General features: G+C 36.6%; 1 protein-coding gene across 6 annotated transcripts in view; it reads left to right on the top strand.

Annotated features, from left to right (window-relative positions):
- Positions 1-17,479, top strand: part of LOC107712819 (phospholipid phosphatase-related protein type 5-like) — a 70,533-nt gene that overhangs the window by 44,108 nt on the left and 8,946 nt on the right. For all 6 annotated transcript variants that reach the window (XM_016518164.1, XM_016518165.1, XM_016518166.1 and 3 more), the window contains one exon: positions 16,241-16,417. In XM_016518164.1, the coding sequence (XP_016373650.1) occupies positions 16,241-16,417 (177 nt within the window). The remainder of the gene's footprint in view (positions 1-16,240; positions 16,418-17,479) is intronic.

Genomic DNA, 17,479 nt, shown 5'->3' with positions numbered 1-17,479 from the left:
AGAATGTTTGTGATAATGTAAGAAAAGTAGTTTAAATGTTTTGCCAATTGCTTGAGCAACTTAATATTTAAATCTAGAAGTAAATGCAAAAGTAAAAGCATTGAAAAAAGTGTTGCTTATATATTGCATTTAAACACAATAGATTGTATTACTGTACTGTTTTAAAAAAAAAAAGAAAAAAAAAAGAATCACAATGCTGAAAAAGCATATTCAGTAACAATGTTTGGATTTGAAATCAAAATAATGGATAAATGTTGTGTTTGTGGTAAACAGCCACGGATCAGGAACAGACTCCTGTGTGAAAGCACAATGAGTCTGTGCTGCTTCTGCACCACTCGCGTACCGCACATGGACTGCATACGCACTGCAAACGGAGTATGTGTGAACACTGTGTAAAAGGCCGCCTCACATACAGCTCACAAAATCAGGCTTGTGCTGTGTGTAAGCTATTGTGCAACAATTGCATGATTGTAAAAACAAATGCACTGCATGATCATCAAACATTTAGGTCAGATAAATATATATATTTGAAAAATGTCAATAAAATGCCCCCCTCCACCCCTCAAATTAAAAAATCCCCCCAACATGTCACCTAACTCCCCATTTTCAAAAACGAAATTAAGGCCCTGAGTAAATGTCTATAAATCCTGATTGGAGTATCACTATAAATAATTCTACATGATAAAAAGAAGGCTTTAAAAGGGGTCATATTGTCACGGTCAAGGTGTGTGGAGGCAGGCAGGATGACGAGGACGACAAGGATTCAAATAAGGATGTTTAATGTAGGGACAACAAGGCAGATTCGGGTAGATGAGACACACACACACTCAGGGTAACATTCACAATAACCGACAATAGTAGAGTACACGAGACAGGAACTTATAGGGCAGATAACGAGGGGCAGACAGAAGGAGGGGGCTTTGTAGAAAACGAAGCGTTTGAGAGAGGCGGGGCATAGAGGACCTACAATAATGTACAGTATTTGAAAAATAATGTATTTTTTGAACATTAAAGCATGTCAACAATATTCTGTTACACCAAATACACAAAATAATGATCTTTAAAAAAGCATCATATGACCCCTTTAAGAAGATCGGTATCGGCGATCGGTATCGGCAGATACTGCTTCCTGTGATCGGCGATCAGTGATCGGCCTCAAAAATCCTGATCGGAGCACCCCTACAAAATATTGCATTGCTTCTTACATGTCTTGCAACACTTTCAAAGTGAAATGTCCAAGTAAAAGTGTTCAGTTTTATCTAAACCAGGAGTCGCCAACTTATGGCATGCGTGCCAACTCAGAGGGCACAGTGGTTAACCAGAAAAATAAAAAATGGCACTTCATGCCCAAAAGGTTGCCGACCCCTGATTTAAACAGATGAACATGAATCTGGCAACATTTTATCACACTGGTTGTTGTATGTATCATGACTGTTCGGAAATGTAATGTCCAGTTAGTGGCACTTAAAGGTTAATCAGGTTTAAAAATAACGTACCACCAACACCTGTACCAGGTGAGCAAACGAGCAAGTTTACAACATCAGAAAAGCCATACATGTGGAGTTTGTTATATGATGCAAACATCAAAATATACTAGTTTACAAAGCATGCATTATGGTAAAAGTGTGTTGAGGCCATAACATAGTAGTGTGAAAGGAACCTTGTGAAAGTTTTTAATATATAATCTGCCAATCTGTTTATAATTTGTGTAAAAATATGCAAATATTATGGTGACCATGTTGGATGATTAGATTCAGTTTATCAGTGAATCAGTTCTTGATATTTTTCAGCCGCCCAATGCATACCTTGACTATATATATATATATATATATATATATTTTTTTATATGCGTGGGGGTCTGAATACTTTCCGTACCCACTGTATATATATATATATATATAATTTTTTACATGCGTAAAATATTGATTTTGTTTTCAATATAAGGCATTTTTTCTTTTTTTTACAGAATATTAACACAATCATGATGTGTGTGTATATATATATATGTGTGTGTGTGAGAGTGTATATTTATTTATTTGAAAGAAATAATGCAAATGCATGTGTAAAACATCCCCTTTTTTAAAATAAGGCACACATTTTTAACATTTTAATATTAACACAATCATGATGTGTGTGTGTTACGGGGCTGACGAGACGTGAGACGTGTGGATCCATATGCAAAGCTTTATTTAGCAGAAGACAGAGACGTGATCATCACAGGCAGGGTCAAACACTGGCAAACAGGTATATGGCGGGCAAAACACAAGAATAGTCACAGGACTAGCGTAGGTCACCGATGAGCAGACAGAATCACAGGGGCGAGACGAGAGGGGGAAATCCAAGAAAACAGGCAAAGATCAAAAACAGGCAAGGCAAGGCAAAACAAGGAAAACACGGAGACTCGGAAAGGGGTACAGGCTAAACAATACTCAGCAGAGAAATGTGGTTAGAGTGGGTGTTATATAGTGAATGAGGTAATTAGAAACAGCTGTGTGCAATGAGTGCAATCAGGGCAGTGTGCAAATTGTGCAAAGCATGATGGGAAATGTAGTCCGGGGTGCTATGCAACAGTTTGTGTAGTGCGAGAGTCAATGTAAATGGAAAGGGTGACATCTGGTGGTGAATAAACAGAAGTCCATGGACTGAATTCGTGACAGTGTGTGTCTCTGTGTATGCATTTGCATCATTTCTTTCAAATAAATATATTGTTGAAAGCTTTTATTGGCGTGTCAGGAGTCTAGATTTTTCTTTATTTAGTTTTGATATTTATAGCAATGATGGTTTAATTAACGTTTTGTGCTTTAGCTGTTAGCCTGTTTCCATGGTAAAACCATGGACAAGTTGTCTTTAAGTGTATCCCTATTTAAAACACCAATATTTTTTTCTTTATTTAGTTTTGATATTTTTAGTCGTGATGGATTAATTAACATGCTGTGCTTTAGCTGTTACACTCTTTCCATGGTATAATTTACTTGGAAAAGTTGTCTTTAAATGTGTCCCTTTTTAAAGCACTGCTATACACCATGCAGGTGGATGTCTTTAGGTTCTGCATTGTGTCTTGTGTTTTATATACATTTTTTTGAGGTTCCCCCAAAAAGCCCTGTATTAATAGATGCCATGTCAATACAAAATAGTCAAACCTTTCCTCCAAACTTTATACAATTATAGTTATAGTTCGTGATGTGTAACTTGGACCCTGTAATGTTATTTGCCCGTCCTTGAAAAGTCATTAGCTTTGAAGTTCTTCAAGAAGGATTTTCAAAGCACATCCTCTTCTGCTCTTCACACTTACTGCCATTAATGAATGTGATGTAGAGTGACAACCGTCAATCTGCTTTTGACTTTGAGCTGATGTTTAAATACAGCAGGCATGTGAAGGTGATTCGACTCTTCTTATAGCGAGCACCACTTGGTTTGAATTTTTAATGGCCAGTGCAAATCATTGATATGTATATATCTGCGTCTTATAGTGATTGTCATGAAGCATGCTTATCTTGAGTACATCCAGGAGAGATGGCACAACGCAAGGCCGCGTTTGAAATGCAGATGCAAATTCACAGGAGCTTCATTTGGATTCTGCCTATAGCCTGATCAAGCACAGATGTGACACAAAGCACTATAGAATGAACACAGTCGCTTGTGACAAGGACTTTTTTTCTAGTAATAGGCAGTAGAAAAAGTGGTAACTTTCAGCAGTAAGTATTGCTGTTGAGAAAGGAAATGAGAGTTGGATTGGTGTGAAAAGGTTTAATGTCAATATAAAGGTTGTGTGTGGACCTTTCTCATACGGGATATAGCTGGTTTTCAATGAGATACTGGGGCTTGTTCACAATGAACATAATCTGATTTTACAGTTTTTTTTTCTACTGTGCTTTGTGTATCAAGAATTATTACAAAACTACATTAAATCGGATCTAACTGATTTTTCAAAATTTTAAACTGACTGATTTATTTAAAACATTTTTAAAAATAATTTGAGTGATCTGACCATTCAGACTGAAACACTTTCAGATCAGATTTTAATACAGTTTTTGGAATCAGAATTTTGCTGCTTGTCTGTGCAAAAAAACCCATGAAAACGTAATTATTTATCTTTACTGAATGTTACAACAAGCAAATCATTTTAGAAATGGGCAGCAAGTTAAGCGCTAACCAGCCCACAAATCTGATTACATATGAGCTGGCCTTTCAGCTCTTTTACTTATTCATTTCCATTTTAATAACCACTTTTATGGCCCTTAATTTTTCCACATCATGGTCTAATTAGCCACAATGACCCGGTTAGGATGCGAGATGTCCAGAATAGGTGAGAAGACTATGAAGGACCGAATCCAAAAATCAAGTAATGAGCTATCTTTTTCATCAATGATGCCGCTCCAGATGTGCCCATAAGGAAATCTCACTACATACGGAGAGAATATCTAATACCGGCCGTTAGTCGAGTCGAGCCCTGATGACTAGAACTCCGAAAGAATCACAGTGTCCTGGGAGGTTTGATTATCATTAATGTAGACACAAGAGGAGTCCGATTAGTGTCTGTAGGATGTGCTCTACCGTGTCAGAGAACTTAGAATTTTTTACTTCCTGCAAGGTGTCTTTGAACAGACATGTTTTTCCAATCAAATGAGCCGATCAATCCTGCTTTGCATGTAGGTCTTGAAGTATGGAGATGTTGTTTTAACTTGTATGTTCTGCAGAATCAAAAGTTAGCTAAATTCATGATTAGAGCCTTAAACAGGTTGATAATCTGGACTAAATGCTCCACACTGAATATGTGACTGCAGTTGCTTTTTTTTTTGGTGAAGGCTGATTTAGTTTGTTACATTGAAAAAAATTGGTTATGTGTAATAGTGTTTAACAGCTTCAAGCAGTTTTAAGTTCATGCAGAATGCATTTTTGAAAAATGGAGGTATTGAGAGAAATCGTAATTCGTAATTATGAATATTTTTTAATTTAGTACTGAAATGTAATGATTAAAAATATCTAAAATAAAAACATATACATACTGACCGAATGATGACAGACGGTTGAAGACACAGACTGTGTTAAAGCCTCAAGACTTCCTGAAACCTATATATAGACATGCTACAAAACCGAATAAACCAACAATTTGGGTTACACTTTATTTCGATAGTCCACTTTAGACATTCTATTAGCAGTAAGTAACTTTGCAACTACATGTCAACTATCAGTTAGTAGAGTATTAGTAGATTGTCTGCTTAATATCTTCTAACACTTTCTTTGTCAACTTATTCTACTAACCCTAAACCTACCCTAACAGTCTACTCTGAGAGTTAGTAGACATGTAGTTGCAAATTAATGATAATTAGTTGACATGTAGTTGACATGTAGTTACAAAGTTACTTATAGTTAATAGAATGTCTAAAGTGGACTATCGAAATAGTGTAACCTTTTTTTTATATTTTGAAAGAAGTGTCTTACGTTTGCGAAGACAGCATGTATTTGATCAAATATGCACTAAAACAGTAATATTATGAAATATTATTACAACTTAAAAGAACTGTTTATTATTTTAATATAATCATACTAATATTATGATTTGGTGCTCAAGAACGCTTAAAAAATGTAAAGATATTTGGAAATTAATGAATAAATTGAAATTTATTTGAAATATCTTTTGTAGCATTGTACATTTCTTTACTGTCATTTCTGATTAATGCATCCTTACAGAATTTTTTTTTTTTTTTAAACAAAAAACAGAATCTAACTTTTGAACAGTTTTGTATATGTAAAATTGATTATTTTACCCAATATTTGTGTATTCTATATATTGTTTCTACTTGCATTAGGTGCTAAACCTAAAATTAAATTAAATTCTTAGAGTATAGTCGAGTATCTTTGAGCTGAACAGGCTAAATTTATGTTACCATTTTTGCTGCATTGATGTATGGTATTTAACTGTAGTTTTTACAAACCATTTTGGACATTTTGGTCTTCATTCATTTAAGTAATAAAGAGACTTCCAATTGGTCTTCCACTTATGAGTCTGCAGTCAAAGTATGGAGCAGCTCACTAGTTTTTGGAACAGAGCTGCAAACACACATTAACACTTTTTTCAGGTTTGAAGAATGAGGTGGCAAATGAAGTCAGAATAGTTGGCAGGATATCGTGAGTCAGTCCATTTCCAGAGTTTCATGACTTTGTCAGACTCCCGTGGGAGATTGGCTTTCTTCAAAAACTATCAAGGTAAACGGAGACAGTTTGATAAAGTCTTTGAACAGATAATGTTCTCAATCCTGAACATGATAGCTGTCACAAATACAATAAAAATGTATTTTAGGCCTTCAGATGATGTAAATGAAAGCATATCACAGCCGATGCCCACTCGGCCCGACTGGAAGGACACACAGTATCTCTCGGGAAAGAACTTCACTGCTGTGCAACAGTGTGTAAAATTTATATTTTGACAACTTACTCTCTGCAGCTTTGAGGCAGCCCAGAGGCGTTGCCCTTGACCTGTGAGATAACATTTTGTCACGTTCAAAAAGACTGCATGGTTTTTGACAGAAGCCCTAAAGGCAGATGACTGAGGACTCAACCAACTCCTGAATCGCACATGCAAAATGTAGGACACAGGAAAAGGCGACATGCAACAATGCTCACAACCTATTTTATTTTTGTAGTCTGACATACTCCTAAGTGAAACAGATAAAATGGGGATAAACTGTTATTAAATTAAAGTACCGTTTAAAAGTTTGAGGTTAGTACCATTTTTTTTCTTAAAGAAATTATTAGTTTTATTCAGCAAGGATGCATTAAATTGATCAAAATTGACAGTAAAGACTTTTACATTGATGCAAAAAAATATATTTCAAATAAATGCTGTTTTTTGAGCTTTCTATTTATCAAAGAATCCTGAGTTTTTATGCGATTAATATTAAGCAGCACAACTATTTTCAACATTGATAATATTTCTTGAGCACTATTTCACATATTTACTGTATTTTTTATCAAAGAAATGCAGTCTGGGTGAGCATAAGAAACTTTTTTTTTTTTTTTTAATCTTACAGACCCCAAAGTTGGCTGATATTAAAATTCTATATTGTTTTGTACAAATAGATTAAAAATAAAATACTAAATAATTAAAATCAATAATTTTAAATGCTACAAGTAAATTTAGGCATCACAATATTATAATGTACGCTATAAAAATTTTATATTCATTTTGAGATTTGCTAAAGATTATATTTAATTAACATTGTTATTAAATTGTTTTTAAAGAATAATTGAGAGTTGAAAGTGAGCATTAAATGACGACAAATGACTTCACTGCTTAAATAACACTATGTAAATACTGTAACGAAAATATGAACTTCATATTTCTGTTTTTAAAACCTCCAGAATGCCTTGCCACATACACATCCATTGGAAGTGCATTAACTGTATTTTGTATGAGATTTGAGTCTGAATTAATTTGTCTAATCTGTCTGGTTTATATCCTTCCAAAATACACAGTCATTCATATTGAAATTTGAGGACACAAAATGTCTGCTCACCCCAAATCCTCCTGGAGACCAAATAAAATCAGGTCACAATGTGACCATGAACTTTGAATCCAAGAGAGAGACTCTGAAAGAGCGAGACGGCACTGTAGCGTCTCCAACTCGTGCAAGGTAACAATTACTGTCTTTGTGTGGCGTCTCCTCAGGAGTGATGGTTGATCATCTATGACCTTCAGCGCTGACACACATGCATACACCAGAATGAGTCGGCAGGACTGTCCCACATTTGTCCATTTTTCTCATTCACTTGCAATAACGTGACTTACAAAGTCACAACACAAATCTCTCTCTGGATGGATAGGCTTGTTTTGGCCACTCTGTCTTTACCTGACTGATCTAAATGAGTGTTGGATAACTGTTCGCTGGCTCGTGAGCGTCCCTAAGAGTGTACACACACACACACACACACACAATGACATGCCTATATCCATTCAAAGGACTCATCCATAAAAAGGATAGTTCAACTAAAAATGAAAATTCTGTCATCAGTTACTCAACCTAAAGTTGTTCCAAACCTGAATGTGTTTCTTTCTTCCGCTGAACTCAAAGTTATTTTGAAGAATTTTGGTAACCAAACAGGTAGCCATTGACTTCCATAGTACTTTTTCCCCCATATGGAAGTCAATGGCTACCTGTTTGGTTACCAACATTCTTCAAAATAACTTTGAGTTCAGCGGAAGAAAGAAACACATTCAGGTTTGGAACAACTTTTGAGTGAAATATTCCTTTAATTCACACCCTAAAATCTCTGTATTCTCAACCTGCAAATTTGCTAATGGACTCTGTACAGTTAAAAATAAATGTTTTCAAGGGGGCTTTCACAGCAAATGCCATAGAAGAGCCATTTTTTGGTTCCCCAAAGAACCTTTCAGTAAACAGTTCTTAAAAGAACCATGTTTTTCTTACTGATAAGAACGTTTTAAAAATCTAAAGAACCTTTTTCCACTATAAAGAAGCTTTTGTGGAGTGGAATGTTCTATGAATGATAAAGGTCATGGAACCATCATGGGACCATTGAAACCTTAAAGAACCTTAATTTTTAAGAGTGTATTAGTTCAGAATAAGTTTTGAAACCATGTATATTAACAAAGCAGTTTTAATTCTGCATATGACATTATGAATGTTTCAACATTTTCAAAAAAAAAAATGCATCTGTAACAGAAGTTAGATTGTAAGTTAGTCAGAGCGCACATTTTCACCTAGTCACAAATAGATGCTCGCAAACAAGTCACATTCACCTGAGGATGTAACCATAACAACAGCAGGCTGCTAAAGTGCTTTCTGTCACTGTGTTGATGCTCTTTTTGCCCTATATGACAATTGGTGTTCGATTCCATCCGTGATTGCAGAGTTTCTGAGTGTCTGTATGTTGACATAGTTTGGTTTGGGAGGAGAAAGGTTTACGTTTCTGGCCTGAATAACCTGATGCATTTACATTGACATCTTATCTGCATCTCAAATCATGAGGTTTGTGTGGTCGGATTGATATGCATTTTGGAGGATATTTACATGTTATTTTAATGACTAGTGTTACGATTCTTTTCCTAAGATCGCAACAAAAAATCAGGGAGACGCCGCAACCAACCACTGCTTAAAACAAATTTATTTAGCTATAAAGAAAAAAAAACATGTAATTAATGTAGGTGATAGTCAGTATGTCGACAAGTGCTTGTAAGTAGTACCAATAACAACAGCCCAAACAAACACCAATAGCAAAACTCAACACCCAAACGTCCGATCTAGGGAGAGATGAATCAAAATGGGAACTCCTCCGGTGCGGCGATGAACCTCCATATCCCGTGAGCGCTCCGGTAGACTCTTGCACAGACACCTACAACAAGCAATAGTTCCCAATCCATTGTTCCACAGAGTCTATTTTTAAAGCGTGATGATTTAGCCCAGGTGCAAATCCACGTCAGCCAATCACCTGGAACTCAAGAACAAATCACAGAGTGACTCGGAGATGTCACACACACCCCTAAAAGACCCTGCAACCAACACAGATCCTCCAAACAGCAAAAATAAATAATAAAAAGAGTGAAATTTAACAACTATTCTTTTAATTCACCTTTTTTTTTTTTTCCATGGCATCCTTCCTCCCCCAGTGTATTTGTGTTCTCATGGTCATTTCAATTTTCCCAAGCTACCTCCTTACCCCCAGCAATCTGGATCCTGAAAGCAATTTAAGACAGCAAAGAGAGCAAAGGAAAAACAGAAACTGTTCCAACACAACAGTACACTATTCATAAGGGTCAGGAACACGAGATAACGCATCTGCCACTACATTATCAGCTCCTTTGATATGTTTTATAGTTAAGCTGTAAGGCTGTAAAAATAGAATCCAACGCATTAACCGCTGACTTGGGGACTGTAAAGAATGCAAAAACGTTAAAGGGTTATGATCAGAGTAAACTTCCACAGGCAATCCTCCACCCACATGTACGTCAAAGTACTGAAGAGCCCAAATTAAGGATAATGCTTATTTCTCAATTACAGAGTAGTTCTTCTGATAAGTATTAAACTTACGGGGAAAAAAACAAACAGGGTGATCAAGTCCAGTCTCACCAGTTTGCAACAAAACAGCTCCAGCACCAACCTGACTTGCATCCACTTGTATCTTAAATGGCTTATCCAGCCTAGGGGCAACTAGAACAGGAGCAGTAGTTAGCAACAGTTTAACATTATCAAAAGCTTTCTGACATTTTTCACTCCAAACAAACTTGACAGAATCTTTAAGCAAGTCAATCATCAGATACACAGCAGTCGAAAAATTAGGGCAAAATCCCCTATAATACCCCACCATGCCCAAAAACCGCATCAGCTCTTTCTTTGTTGATGGTGGAGGAAAACTTTGTAGGGCCAAAACTTTGGCTTGAATAGGACGTAACTCACCTTGTCCCACTTCTTTGCCCAAGTATCTGACTGTAGCTTTGGCAAACTCGCACTTCGCCAGGTTAACTGTAAGAGATGCCTCCACTAAATGCCTCAACAGTGCACAAAGACGAACCAAATGTTATTCCCAAGTATCACTAAATACAATTACATCATCCAAATACACCGCGCAACCTTCCAGACCAAATACCACTTTATTCATCAACCTCTGGAAGGTAACGGGTGCATTTATCAAACCGAAACTCATAACAGAGTACGAATATAACCCTGATGGTGTAATAAATGAAGTTACTTCTTGAACTTGAGGAGTTAATGGCACTTGCCAATATCCCTTTAAGAGATCCAATTTGCTTACAAATTTCGCTGCACCCACCTGATCCACACAATCCTCCATTCGAGGAAGTGGAAAACCATTAGGTTTAGTAATAGAATTTAACTTGCGGTAATCGGTACAAAATATATATGTAGAATCTGGTTTCTTTACCAATAAACATGGTGAAGCCCAACTGGAGGACGTAGGAAAAGCTATCCCATTCTCAAGCATATATTGCACTTCAGAGTCCAGTATTTGCCGCTTAGTAATAGGAACCCTGTAAAAACGCTGATGAATGGGCCGAGCCTCTCCCACATCTACATCATGCTGGATCCAATGGGTACGAGATGGTACATCTGCAAACAAACTAGGAAAATCAAGTACCAATTTTTGTAACTCTGACAAATGCGAAAGCAAAGAATCCAAATTTTGGAATTCAGATTTTTAAATTCTTCAACCTAGGAAGCAACACACAATCCTCAGGGACAACCATATCCTCTTATCCTCCTACAAAAAAAGAGATAGAGAATTGTCAAGTAAAACAGAAGCAACAGTAACAGCAGGATTAATTACTTGAGTTTCTGATTTATGGGAATGATAAGGCTTAAGTAAATTCACATGAAAAGATTGCCTAACCTTCCGCCGATCTGGAGTTGCAATTTGATAATTTTGGTCAGACATTTTACGAAGAACAGTGTACGGGCCAGTAAATCGTGCACAATAAGGAGATCCAGGTGAAGGCAACAAAGCCAACACTTGATCACCCAGTGTAAAAACACGACATTCTGCACGTTTATCAAAGTGGCTTTTCATTTTACTCTGTGCTCCAACAAGAGTTTTCTGAGCAGTTATTCCGGCCATTTACATATTCTAACAAATTTTGCGGAGGATCTTCCTCCACCAATCCCTCCCGCAAAACAGAAAGTGGACCACGCACTCTGTGACCAAACACTAGATCGTTTGGGCTAAACCCTAAACTCTATTGCTGAACCACTCGGGCTGCAAGCAGCAACCAAGGTAATCCCTCCCAATCACGGTTCAACTCCACGCAATAAGCAGGCAACAATGCTTTCAATGTTTGATGGAACCGCTCAAGAGCCCCTTGACTTTGAGCATGATACGCACTTGATTGATTGTGTTTTACTTTAAGCACCCTCAAAATATCCGCAAACATGCGTGAAGTGAAATTAGTCCCTTTGTCACTCTGAATAGTTTTAGGTATCCCAAAGATAGAAATGAATTGGGTTAAAGCCTTTACAACTGCTTTAGCAGTAATCTTTCTAATAGGATAAGCGGCTGGATACCGAATAGCTTGACACATAACTGTTAACATGTACACATTACCTGATTTAGACGTTGGTAATGGACCCACACAATCAATTATTAAATGCTCAAAGGGCTTACTTGTGACTGTTATAGGACAAAGCGGCACTGGTTTCAAAGGCTGATTAGGTTAACTGGCATAAATGGCAAGGTTTAATAAAGACAGAAATGTCGTTCTTCAAACAAGGCCAATATAATTGGCCCAAAATTCGATCGTAAGTTTTATTTACTCCCAGATGACCTGCTACTTCACCATGTGCAACTTTCATTACTGCCTCTCGAAATGGCTTTGGCACCACCACCTGAATTACAGATTCCTCCATCAAACCTTTCTTACAAGGCACATACTTTCTTAAGGGCATCTCACCTTGGATGAAATATCCGCTGACAGCACTTCTTACTTCCTCAGCTGAAATAACATCCTCAAACAATTTCTGTAATCCAGGATCATTTTGTTGTGCAGTCACCAACTCCCTATGAGAAATAAAAGGAAGAGTAGACAAACCAGGCACAGCATACTTTGAAACATCTTTCTCTTCAACAGATGCATCAGAACTCATCGAACGAGTTACTGAACATGCTGTAAAAACCTCGGGAAACTTTTGATTTATTGGATCAGATCTTTCAATTATTGGTGTGGACACTACCACAGGGGGTGGGGTTACATCTCGCCACACTCTACCTCCAGCTAAGTTATTTCCAAGTATTACCGTAACCCCATCTACGGGCAAACATGGACGCACTCCCAGAGTTACTTCTCCACAAACCAACTCAGAGGTCAGCTTCACTCTGTGCAAAGGAACAAAAAGAGTTTGTAATCCAATCCCTCTGATCAAAACATTCCTCCCTTCACTTGTTTCATCAGAGAATGTCAGGACAGATTCAAGAATAAACGATTCCGAAGCCCCTGTATCCCTCAAGATTTTAACTGGGACTTTATCCTCAGAATTAATCAAAGAAACAAAACCCTGAGTAACAAAAGGAGCAAAGTGTTTTGTAGCTGCAACTTTTGATTCACGCATTATATTTTCCATTTCCCTAAAGGTACCACATTCCAATTCATTAGAAGTACTTGTAGTCTTGGTCACTAATGCCGGAGTAGCATGATTGGCATTTAACTTGGTCTTTTGATTAGACTTCAATTTTGCAGCCAAAACTGGACATTTCTTTTTTCAATGTCCCATGTTAAAACAGTAATTGCACACTAAATCTCGGTCAGTTTTCCCACGATAACTTTTGTCAAATTTTGAAAAATAGGGTTGTTCAAATTTCTTTGATACACCCCTACATTCACAGAAGTTACCATAATTATGGTTTGACTTATCTTCTCTGTACATTTTTTTATGTGTCAACATATAGTCATCTGCCAAGACAGCAGCTTCAGTCGCATCCTTTGGCTTCCTCTCATTTATATATGTAGCAATATGCTCTGGCACTATGCTCTTAAACTGTTCTAGAATTATCAAGTCACGTAACTTCTCAAAATTATCCACATCAGAAGCAATACAGCAGCGGTCAAAGTGCGAAACAAGTTATCTTACCACCTCAGAATGTGTTTGACGATCACCTTTCCTCCAGCTCCTAAAACGCTGGCGGTACGCCTCAGGAACTAACGCGTAGGCTTTTAGGATCGCCGTTTTCACTTTATGATAGTCTCTTCTGTCCTCCATTGTAAGAGCTGCATATGCCTCCTGTGCCTTACCTGTAATCACAGTTTGAAACATAACAATTCGAACAGCATTCGGCCAATTCCCTCCTTCAGCTATGGTCTCAAATAAAGAGAAAAAAAACATCAGGGTCATGTTCATAAAATTTAGGGAGCAGTCTTAAATTAGTCAAAACTGCCAGACAAATTTACATCTCTCTCACCAAGGTTATTTTCGTAAACTAAAACTAAGACTAAAACAATTGATGAAAAAATTGTAAACTGAAATAAAATAAAAAGTCAAAATAATTGAAAAACTAAAACTAAACTAAACTAACAACAGTTATTGAAAAACTAACTGAAATAAAATAATAATTAGCAAAAATAAATAATCGTTTTCCTAATCATTACATTCTCATCCCTTGGCGGAAAAATATACGAGCTGTGGAGGTTTAGGGAAATAGCCTACCTGTAATGGCGCATCACGCACATGGGGTTATCTGACGAAGAGACGCAAAGCAGTTTAAAGCCTGCCCGGGTTTGGTAAACGTAAACAGTACTTAACGGAACACCCGACCCATTATCTGACAGCAGCACTAATTTAAATCTTTACCAGACGAGAACCGTTTGACAAAGACCGCGAGTCGCGACCCGAACCGCACTCGCATTAAATCTATTACATCAGGTAAGCAAGATTATTTATTTTATCATGTAACACAAGCAATCAAACCAACATTAGGCATTCTAAGTTGGTGCTTTGAAGAAAAACAGACATGCAGCGCAACATAATTAACAGAAAAAAAGAGGAGAACGTAAACTAAAACTAACAAAAATATGAATGAAACTAATAATAACTAAACTGAATTTTATAGCAAATTTGAAAACGATATTAAAATAAAACAAACTTGAAAATTCAAAACTATAATAACCTTGTCTCTCACTACCCTCTGGGAATAGTTTTCCTTCCTTTACCAGTTTTAAACGCTCCACCTGTAAATCAAAGTCCCGCGCTGATTTTTCAGCATCTAACCTTTTCTGTTCCAATTCAAATTCTTGCTGTTTGAGTGAACGTTCCGTTTTTAATTTCTCAATCTCAAATTCATATCGTTTAGTTTCCTTGACCAACTCTTTATCATGACGCTGTTGCATTTCCAATATCTCTTTTCTCTGTTCAAAAGACAACCCTGAAAAAATATCCAACGAACCCTTTAGATCAACTTCATGTTTTTTCTGTGCGGAAACGTTCAAAAGATTATTTTCAATTAACCAGTTTCTCACAATAGAACGAAGTTCGCTTTTTTTTTACTGGTTTGTCCACATCACTAATTTTAAAATGCTCTACAAGCTCCCACAATTGTTGCTTTACAAACAAATCTAACACGTCTTCTGAAGGGTCTTTAATAAATTCATCAACAGATGCCATTTTAACTTTTCAAATTGTTGGCTAATTTTCAATTTAAAGCTAATGCATTTACAAAATCATACAGATCACACATTTATTCTATTTCTCCCCTTCTACCCTACCTAACAACCCACTAAACTCTTCTATGCCTAGTCTTCATGCAGCTTTCCAGAGTAAAGTGACATTAAACACCAAGATACCGATGGTTTCAAAACTGTCCAGTCCGTAACCATGGCGGTGTGCTTCACCCAAAAGCATGCACAAAAATAAAAAAGGCAAAATAACAAATCAACGCAAAGCGTTGCTGATCCCTAACGGGGACAAAAGAATAATGCATCACCCGTATTTTAATATAAATGCACCTACCTTGCATGACGACTACCGTCGAACCCACGGGACATTCTACACAAACATTCGCGAGCACGTTCCAACACGGGCCTAATATAAACAAAGAACTTCAATAATAAATAACAAATTAAATAAGCTTCGGACGAGCCCCCATTTGTTACGATTCTTTTCCTAAAATCGCAACAGAAAATCAGTGAGACGCCACAACCAACCACTGCTTAACAAAACAAATTTATTTAGCTATAAAGAAAAAAAAAAACATTTACATGTAATCAGTGTAGGTGATAGTATGTCGGCAAGTGCTTGTAAGTAGTACCAATAACAACAGCCCAAACAAACACCAATAGCAAAACTCAACACCCAAACGTCCGATCTAGGGAGAGATGAATCAAAACGGGAACTCCTCCAGTGCGGCAACGAACTCCCGTAACCTCCATATCCCGTGAGCGCCTTGGTAGACTCTTGCACAGACGCCTACAACAAGCAATAGTTCCAACTCCATTGTTCCACAGAGTCCATTTTTAAAGCGTGATGATTTAGGCCAGGTGCAAATCCACGTCAGCCAATCACCTGGAACTCAAGAACAAATCACAGAGTGACTCGGAGATGTCACACTAGATATCTATCCAACCAGTAAAAAACACATAAAGGGACCAAGTGTACAGTAAATACCCACAAATTGAGAGGTAAGAGTACATAAACCAGTTTGAGTTGTGTGAGAGGAACCTCAAATGATTGCAAATCAAAATCATTATTTTAATATTATTTGTTACTTACTTTCTCTCTGATTTCAGATGTACATCACATTTACAGTGAAAGCCAAAGGAACTCGTCTGGCTAAACCAGTCATGTCTTTGGGCCTGATGTGCTTGGCTTTTCTAACGGGTATTAACAGGGTGGCGGAGTATCGTAATCACTGGTCTGACGTCATTGCCGGCTTTATCATCGGTGTGGCCATCGCCACCTTTCTAGTAAGTTTTTCATCAGTTTCATGTTGTATATTTCTGTTGGGCTTCTTACAAACATACAATGTAACAGTTTAGCCAAAAATTATAGTTCTATCATCGTTTACTCACTCTCATATAATTCTAGACATGATTTTCTTTCTTCTGTGAAACACACACAAAAAAAGGTGTTTTGCAGAATGTCCTGGCCGATCTTTTCCATACAAAGTAAGTGAATTGGGACAGTGACCGAGAAGGTCCAAAGTTTAAAAAAGAAAAGGGGGAAAAAGCCAAATGCATCATAAAAGTGGTCCATTTGTGCACTATACAGTATTTAGGGTTCCATGGAAAAGCTGGAAATATCAGGGAATGTTAATGTCATTTTAATGTCCAGGCCTGGAAAAGTCAAGAAAATGAAATAAATCTTAAAGTAACTGACATTTATACATATTTTTTTTTAGATATTTGTAGTATATACATAGATATTAAAATTTACATTTCAGTTTAACTTAAAATATCCTTATTTGCGTGACTATATCTGATTGGACTGTAGTGTACACTGAACAGTGATCTTGAATATTAATGATCAGGCCTATACAGCAGTGTTATTAGCATTTATATAATATTACATGATTTATTTTTATTTTTAATTTTAAACAGTTTTATGTCCCTTTTCCCCGTTTAAATATTTCTGTTTAGCTTTAATAAATTTTTTATTCCGTCTTAGTTTGTAATTTTAGCATTTCAACCTACACTTATGTATTTCAATTATTTGCCAAGGCTATATTTCTAATGTTTTTCATAAAATATTTGTTTTATTTTTTTCCACATTATTTCAATTTAATTTAATTACATTTTTAATTAATTTAAAGGGTTAGTTCAGTGTTTCCATTTTAGCAATTTAAAAATATAAAAAAATGATTTTTTTTACACGGCACCCCTGCTCTCGACAGACAGCATGGTTGGGAAACACTGGCTTAGTTCACCCAAAAATGAAAATTATCCCATGAATTACTCACCCTCAAGGCATCCTAGGTGTATATGACTTTCTTCTTTCAGACGAATCCAGTCGGAGTTATATTAAAAATT

The sequence above is a fragment of the Sinocyclocheilus rhinocerous genome, unplaced genomic scaffold (genome assembly GCF_001515625.1).
Source record: "Sinocyclocheilus rhinocerous isolate Xijiao unplaced genomic scaffold, SAMN03320098_v1.1 scaffold1740, whole genome shotgun sequence".
NCBI classification, from domain to species: Eukaryota; Metazoa; Chordata; class Actinopteri; order Cypriniformes; family Cyprinidae; genus Sinocyclocheilus; species Sinocyclocheilus rhinocerous.
This window is presented reverse-complemented; position numbering and strand designations above follow the sequence as displayed.